We start from the raw sequence: 8,940 nt of genomic DNA, 5'->3' as shown, positions 1-8,940 counted from the left end.
CTTTTTCGGAGACAAAATCGATGCACCCTTGACCTTGCCGTGACCTCGGCTCCGGCTAGGTGTAAGAAATGCTTAGCATTTACTCTTACCCCGAGAGGAGAGGCTAGATAAGGCAAAAAAAGCTGAAAAAGCGAAAGTGGCAACGCTGCCTTGAAGTTCCTGCACCAGCTTGTTCTGAGGTCAGAAATTGGCCCGCAGGGATGGTGGCCTGTTAGCTTGATTGGTTAAACCACGCAAGCGCAATGTGGAGGATGCGCATTCGGTCCCCGCCAGCGGCAAGTTAGTTTTCCTTTCACTTTCATTTCCCTTCAACTGACTGTCTACGTTTCAATTAAACAACCAATTAATTACCTTCCCCTATACTTTCTTTGGCTTTAGTGTCTATCACCTTGTATGATCGCAATTACACTACTAGGGGATTAACGTGCATAAGGGGAGCACACGTATGCAGAAATTTGCGCACTTCATGGACTGCTGGAACTGCACACTCAAGGTACTTCATACAAAGGTACTTCATACATAATTTACATGTACGCACTGTTTACCTCACCGATGTAACCTTTACCCTATGTAATACCCTCCCTAGAGGGCCTTTAGGGTTATTGTGAAATAAATAAATAAAAGCTGTGCAAGTTGACTTGAGAAAAACCGGAACGATTAAAATCTTAAACATGGAAAATTATTGACTTCAGATGCTTTATTGCAAGCACACATGGCTGTATTAACACACCGCTGTTCCGCAGCTGCAATGATGAAGATGCAGAAACATACTGCAGCAACGCAGCTCCTCAAATTGAAAAAAAAAAGGGCCAACGCTTGCGCGCACATTTAGACACGATTATGAACGGGATGGGAAAAACTACACGGCACGTGCAAACGACAGTCACACAATTCAGCAACAACAAACTCGCCCGCAGCTCTATTATTATCACACTGCACGTTCTCCCCACAGGACTAAAGCACATCCACTAAAAGCGTTCACTTTTACAGGTTCTCCTAATGTACACACTACAATGGTTTATGTCAAAAAAGCAAGAATGTACAAAAATATGCTTCTATTGCAGATGATACATAGTGGAAACATCTGTAAACACTTGAAAAATGCTTAACATGAATAAAGAACTGGTAATATCTGGGAAGGAATTTACAATGCAACCTAAACAACTGCAAACAAAAAATTTTGCCCAACTGCTGGGTATATATACTTGTCTATGAAAAGTTAACACAACTTCAGAGTACTTCAAAACGATGTGCCCAACGGCTTATCACCTCATAATTTATGTGCTTCAACCTCACACATACTCTTAAAACGATGAAAAAAAATGAAAAGGTTAACAAAACTAAAATAACGTATCTGTTATGGGAGTCAATAAGAAATATTTTCTTCGCAGTCTAAGTGCGAGTTCAGAAATTGAGTGCTGTGGAAACAAACACAGTGAAGTTATTAGGACAGGTAACTGATGAACATGGAATGATGAAGTGACATGCAGCCCTGCAGTTCAGAAACATGGCAATAGCAAACATGCTGACTTATTTTTATCACTTTTTTCTTATGGTAGTTTGGTATGGCATTATTTTCTGCAGCAATAAAAAACTGTTCCAAGCTTCATCTATGGCTTTCAGAATGAACATGACTCAGTGTAAGATAAAGCAGATAATTCTTCCCAAGGAACAGCTGCCCACTGCATGATCACTAAGAGTAGGAATGACATTTGCCAGTTAAGTTATGGCTATGTTCATAAACTACAACACCGCATGCCACAGTCTTGCTCATCTATAGTCACTTGTGCTGATCTTTTATTTTTGCATCTGTGTTGATCACCATCCTAGTGCATACTCCAAGGCTGCACGCCAAAGTTGCCAACCTTCTGACATCATTCCTTCGTCTTTTCACAATTGAAACAATGTCTCCTCAGTCTCTTCCTCGTGTGTCCCAGAAAGTTTTGCGAATAATTGGATAGATCCTGCAAGGACTTTAATCGCTTGACAAATGTGACGCAGGACAAAAAATGGCGTGAGAACTTTTACAACTGGCTTGATGCGCATGCATTAAGGACATATTTCAAAGTACTTCATTAAGGGTACATTTCAAAAGTACTGTTGCTTTGGATGCATACACAGACACAGTTAAGACAACTCCATGGAGCACTTAAAACTGCCATAGCACCAACCAGTGGAGTAAGCTTAATGCTGGCATGTTACGTAGCTGAAACTTAAACCCAACGTTGTGTGCGAGACACCTGAAGAAGTGGTGACATGACTCACCCTGCAACACTTTCGAAGTTCCGATCACACAATGAATGTTGCATTTAAATTTTACCTAATTACGATTAAAGGTGCTCTCACAATCTTCACTTTTCGGCCTACTTGTGAAAACATATTATGTTTGACCTTTGTATGTTGCATACGCATTTATGCTAATAAACTTGAAATTTAAAACGGAATGCCTGCCACCTATTTGGTAATTTTCATGTTTCGTTGGAAATAACAAAGGGAAGGAAAATGAAAAGCGGCTCTTCTCCATAAGTTGCCAGCCAGATTGGCTCAAGAACCATCACTTTCTTGAAGTGTGATCCCTGTAAAATTAGAATAGTTAGAATTAGTTAGAATAGAGGTCACGAGCTTTGGCTTGGGCTCGTCATTCATTGAAAAGCAATTTTAGTGTCCTGGCAACAGCCCAACAGCCCAGCTTCAATATGTGACCCTGGAAGACAAACACCATCTGACGAGGATGTACAGTGGCTGCTGCAGCAAGTGCGCTAGAGGAAATGAAGGCTGTAACAAATTCCGGGCACTAAGTTAGCTTTATACCTTATCTTTGTTTTAATACATTTCGCATAAACACATCTTCAGTACAACCAGACGCAGATTCACTGAATAGCTTTCTTTGAATGGTGCAATTCGTGTACCAAATTTTGTGAAAATAATTTTCTTATCAAGTTTGCTTAGAAATGTCATCGTAGCTATTACAAAATTTGGTACATGAGCTGCTCTGTTTGCATTCTAAAGAAACCTTCACTAGAGAAACTGTGATTCCAATTGCCAGTAACTCAAATATTTCACACAATTAAAAAGACTGTGTTATGAGGTGGCCTAATTGATAATTCAGTGATCATGCTCTGCAGACATGCAGAGTAACATAGGTAAATAGGTAACATGCTCTGCAGACAAAATAAACAAAACTCGAGCATCAGACAAAAAATTACAAAAGCAGCATTTCACGTCAGTTCGAGAAATGAGCATTGAATGTGCAAACAAGTTGAGTGTAACAACGTGGATAATCTTATACAAGTGAATTATTATAACAAGGCATTTTAACTTAATATTCATCACGGCATGGACATAGTGGTGCTAAGAGAGCATGAGGCGTGCTTTCATAGCCACTTCAAAGAGAAGAACTGTGGCACAGGTGAAATTGAGCGCATGTCATGAATGCAAACAACCCTTGATGCATTTGTTTCATTCACTACTATCATTTGGCTAAGTCATGAACTGGCCCACCATACCAAAGCCTAGCTGTAAACATATGGTCTAACTGAATAAGATTACAATGAAATGCCTTCACAAAACAAAAAATGAACTCTGTGCTAATACTCTAGAAATATCCCTGCAGCTGTGTTTAACAGCAACTATATGCTGCAATGTGACATGCAAAACATGTTGACACAGAGCCTTTGCCCTGTGATCAACCTTCAATGCATTCCCTCCATGGCAATCTTTCTGTACAAAGCTATTATTTCTCTGCAGGCAACTTTCACATCTGCTTCGTGACAATGTTACTGGTTCAAAGCTACTGAGCTGCCACACAAAGTCAGGTGAAGTCGGCCATACGAAATTCCTTTCAAGACAAGGACGTCTTTCAAGACGTCATTCGTGACGAGTTATCACGCCCACTGCACGTCTAAACTCTTGCCCTAGTGACTATTGTCAGCACCTTAAGAGAACATCTAAACCATCCGGAAACAGTAATCACACGTTGCATGTGACTTTCAGGATGTGATGGCACAAATTCTTTAACCCCACAAAGTTTTGCCCTAGATAGAAAAATGCAGCATGGGCATCTGTGTGTGTTACTTCAGCCTGTTTTCAACAAGCATGGAAATGATGAGAAGTAACAAGCATTGGCTTGGCTTGGCTGATTGCTTGGTGAGCGATATGGCTCTTTCTGGCTGCTGAAATGCCCCCCCTTCTTTTTACAAGAAAGCCACTGCTATATGTTACTAACATATGTTCCATAGAGAACATACTAAGCAATATTTATCCCCAGAAATGTCGGACACACTTTTAAGTGTCGCAAACTTGCAAATTCGTGAGTTTTTTTTTTTGTACACTGTTGTCTGCTCATTCAATAATAGCACTGTCCACAAATGGCAGTGCTAACGCTTTGTTACAAAACTGCTGTGTGAAGGGCTGTCAAATTAAAACATGTGTAAGATTATGCGCAAATTATGCGCATATGCGCATATTATGCGCAAATTCGTGGCCAATCCTGTGATAACACCGACTTACAGGAAAAAGGGGAACTGAAATGAGCAGACGAGAACAAATCTCACAGAACCAGATGAGTTCATCAGCTATATCGTAGTACGCGAGTCAACAAATGTAATTTCAGAGCCTGCATTACTCATTGCTTCCATGGTCATCGAACAACTGTAGCGTTAATGCTCCAATGACTGATCTCTCTATAAAACTCTGCGGCAAAATAATAGCATCCCAGATCAGTTGGTGTATGCAGAAGTTCCACACTCTGAGGGTTTCACGGTTCATGATGAAATCCCATGCTTTGTCCCGTAAGTAGAGAAATGCGACGGCCTAAGGCGAGGAATGTCGCAAGCAGATGGCAGGAAGTGGGCATTTATGCCTGCTCCTGCCCAAAGAGGGTGGGCAGGCCAGCATTGGCCACGGCATCGTCTTCTTCTACAGCCATCTTCTGAGGCCGGAACATTGGAGGCAGGTTCATAATCTGGATGGCTGCCTTGAACTGTTGACCAATGCTCTTCTACATGATGGAAGACAGGAGAGAGAGAGGGAGAGAGAGAGAGAGAGAGAAGAAATGTCTTAAAGTTTTGCATGACTCACTTACACAGGCTGTGTTGGTTCATCACCATTGCAATAAGAACTTAAGATACAAAAGATAGATAGAGAGAAAGAAGCCAAATAGATATAGCAAGCAAGATAATAGAGTGACATGCAAATAGATCTTCAGAAGAAATACTAACTGAAACAAAATTATGAAAAAGATATTTTTACACTGATGGCATAGCAGTGCTTGGAACTTAAAGCACTATCATCTAAGGCAGTTTTGAGTGAGTTCCTCTTCTGCAAGGTGTTTCAGAAAATGTGCTTGAAGTTCCATAAATACATATAAGGGAAGGTGAGAAGTACTCTTCTGGCTCAGATGTTAATTAGTCTAATTCCTAAAATTACTTGTCTAACAGCACCTTGAGTCATCTCGATATGCATGCCATTGTGGTAAAAGCCATCCTTAAGAAATCTCTCAATTAGCTCATCTCCCCTACACCTAAGTAATTTCAAACACATTTTCTGAAGCATCCTGTACATTGACCATCTTGTCAACAAGTTTCTTCATGAGTAATGTTGTACTGCTTACTACTGAACTGCTATGGTACTGCTGCATGCAATGTGCCAGGCCATGCAATATGTAATGCCATGTTTTCACTCTGTTTTCACTCATGCATGTTTTCAGACATGCTTATGTTAACCCACATATATGTCCTCCTAAAGTAATGCCTCCTGGTTTCAAAATGAAGTAATAGAAATTTAACAAAATCTAGAAACCTGAGGGCTTGCCTCTCCAGACTGGTAACACTGCATGAATTTGCCGACACACCTGTACAGTTGATGACATTACTTATAGAAATTACCAACTACCAACAACTTGTTGCCTTTGATGCGCCGCTACAAAGTGGTGGCAGAGAACTTGCCGACTCACCCCTATGATAGGCGAGATTAGCCTTTTGAAGAGGTCTTTCTTCTTCTTTTCGGGCAGGGCTTTCCCGTCGCCTGGGGGCTGGAGCTTAGATTCAAAAGCCTGCACATCAATTTTGAGAGTTTGTGGATATCAGTGCTTGGCGTGTCATTGCTGTGGGCAGCAGAGGTTACAGTTTCTGTTTACTGCAGGCGGAAGAACCAGTTAGCACACGTTTTTGCCAACCAATAATTTTATGTTTGCCTTATCAATAGTGCAAAGAAGACTCTGACACAAGAGAAAAAGACAGGCTATGTGATAACTTCAAACTATAGCTTATTCCCCAAGAAAGCACTTCTTTTAACCATCGTCACAAAAACATCTAAGCAAAGAAAATGAAGGAGTGTGCATCCTCAAAACACCAAAAACATTGCCTATCACGCCGCTGTGCCCTCATAAAACAAGAAAACTGAAAATGTGAAACCAAGAGCGAGCCACAGTGCATGTGCCTGCACAAAGGTGTGGACAATATTAGGTTGACACTAGGGGTGTGTGAATACTTGAACATCACTGAATCAAACTGAATACTGAATGTTTGAATAATTCAAATCGAATATCCACTATTCGGTTTTTCGAATATTTAACATCTGCGGTGCAGAGACCCACACAGTGCAATATTGCGTGCGCCATGGAACCCCTCGTGCTTAATGCCGCCCAAGCAAGAGTTTCACTTCACTCTAGGTGCAAAAGGAGCATTGAGCGTGCCGCAGATGGGCAGCCCTGGCTGAAACGGTATTGGATTTTGTCACGGCAAGTGCTCCCCAACATTGGCCTGATGCGGGGATCGCACACACAGCTCCTGAACGCTGCGATTCGCAGAATGTCATGTCAGCCAGGGCCCCTTCTATAGGTACAAGGTTTGTCCGGGTCAACAGGACTGATCAAAATGATAATGCAACGTGGGCAGAGGAAACGGCAACAAAGGCAGAGCATTTTTTTTAAATGCTAAAGCATGTACGAATATTGGGCCGATTAGCCGCCGATATGTACGCTACCGTCAATCCAACCCGCACACATTATCTCGGGACCGATCACCGACGAGTCACTCGTACGAACACATTTGTGGCAAGCATTCTGTGACGGCATGCAGCCCATTACCACATTAGCCAGCGGCAAATCTTCATCACGACCACACTGCCTAGGCCATTAGGCCTAACAGTGCTGATTCGTGAGGTGCTGGCGACTTAAGTTATGGTTTGGTGCCAAAGTTTGCAGCCAAGTGACACTCCTGAATCGACAAAGGAAAGTGATTGCATAAGCTTACAATAAAGTTGTTCACAACCACCATCTTTGCGAGCTCTCATTCTCGACATCGTTCACAGACGCACGTCAATCTGTTTTTGTAGCTATAAGACTAATTTTGGATTTAAACCACAGGTGCAAAAGTGTCATGACTAGTGTGCAGACGGTAGATGAAGGAAAGTGGGTTGCCTAGCGTGAATTAGCTGCAACTCTCCAGGTTTCAGAACCTTTGATGAGTGGCAAATCACGCCCCACCTGACAACGAAACGGTGCAGATGGCACCTGCTCTTTACTGTCAGTGTCAGCTACACGCGGTGCAGTGGTCACGTCAGGTTATGTGTGGTCCTTTAGTCTGTAGAACAGATTGGCATAGATAATTTGCCTTAGTAATATCTTGATGAGGGCTAGTGGGTTCATATTTAGAACTGAACTTGCACAAGTTGTCACACAATCTAAAGAAAATTTCGAATAGACATAATGTTAATTTGCTTTTCAGTGCCCGTGCAAGCTTTCCTCGATATGCAATCGTATGAAAATACTCGTAAGGCCCCTGTGCACCACAAATAATAAATCTTGTTTCACTGACTGCAGGCACAACATTATCTATCCGATACCACTCAGTTGTGGAAAATCTTATAGTATAGGGCAAACGGGACAGTGTTTCAATGACAGAGCTTGTCAGCACAGCAGTAACTTAAAGAATGGCTATGGGAGTCATCTATCAGGACACTGTAACAAGTGTCCCTGCACTCCCATATTTGAAAAAAGCAAAATTCATAGGGAAAGGGAAATAATAAAGGCTTATTACATTAGAAAGGAAGGAGATAAATGTGCAAGTGCTCCTTCTCTTACCTTGTCGGAAAAATAAATAGCTTTTTCGCATGAACGATCATAATGTAGCTGATTTGCAGATGTATTTGCAACTCGTGCATGCATGCTTATGCTGAAAAAAGTACAAAATGGCTGGAGGATTTCAAATAAACTTCCAGTTGGCAGTCAGCGCGTGTCTGTGGTATTTGCTTCCCCTTGTCCTTGTCTTATTTGCGCTGTTCAACCTCAGGCCTATATAACCCACCTGCTGTAAAGGATAGGCATTCTATATTTTAGAGAGCTCGAAAGCAAAACTTTCTATGCAAGAAACAAAGGATTGCCACAAAACTCAGGTCCACTATTAAATTGAGAACCTCATAGGCATTCAGTACAACATGCGACTAATTCATTAGTTCCAGAGGAAAAATGGCACTTGCTTCTATTCAACCAAAATTCTATTGACAAAAAAAAACCTTTTCCAGACCTTCATGTACAAGAACTAAACTGCAATCAGTGCTGGCCCACTAGTCTGGCGTTCCTTTCTACAAGAAGAGACCGTACCACATATATCTTGATTTATATGCACCTAAGTTACTGACAGCTTGCTACATTATTGTTACGCAATGCTACAAGACTCCCAAGCATATGCAACACCATACTTTCTTGCCCAAAATTTGTAAGCATTAAATTTTGTGAAATATTTTCTGATATTCCATGTCCGATTCGATATTCGCCTTTTCTTTCTTGAATCGATTCGACATTGGATTCGAAATCTACTATCTGGCATTTGCACACCACGAGTAGATATTAGACCCAACTTTTTCTTTCTTTTTTTGTCAAATTCTACTTTTTAGTAGGTGTTATCAAAGGGTGGCTAATAGACGTGTGGCCGTTGTCTT

At 41.4% G+C, this 8,940-nt stretch overlaps 1 protein-coding gene across 2 annotated transcripts in view; it reads right to left on the bottom strand.

Annotated features, from left to right (window-relative positions):
- Nucleotides 1–677: 677 nt before the first annotated feature.
- The window catches only part of Ranbp21 (exportin-5-like protein Ranbp21), a 48,798-nt gene continuing 40,535 nt past the window's right edge, over nucleotides 678–8,940 (bottom strand). For both annotated transcript variants that reach the window (XM_075699626.1, XM_075699625.1), the window contains exons 32-33: nucleotides 5,954–6,052; nucleotides 678–4,999 (exon numbers count right to left, since the gene is read on the bottom strand). In XM_075699626.1, the coding sequence (XP_075555741.1) occupies nucleotides 4,856–4,999; nucleotides 5,954–6,052 (243 nt within the window). In that variant the 3' untranslated portion in view covers nucleotides 678–4,855. The remainder of the gene's footprint in view (nucleotides 5,000–5,953; nucleotides 6,053–8,940) is intronic.

This window comes from Dermacentor variabilis, chromosome 7 (genome assembly GCF_050947875.1).
Source record: "Dermacentor variabilis isolate Ectoservices chromosome 7, ASM5094787v1, whole genome shotgun sequence".
NCBI lineage: Eukaryota > Metazoa > Arthropoda > Arachnida > Ixodida > Ixodidae > Dermacentor > Dermacentor variabilis.
Note: the sequence above shows the minus strand (reverse complement) of the source record. Positions and strands in the feature narration are given on the sequence as shown.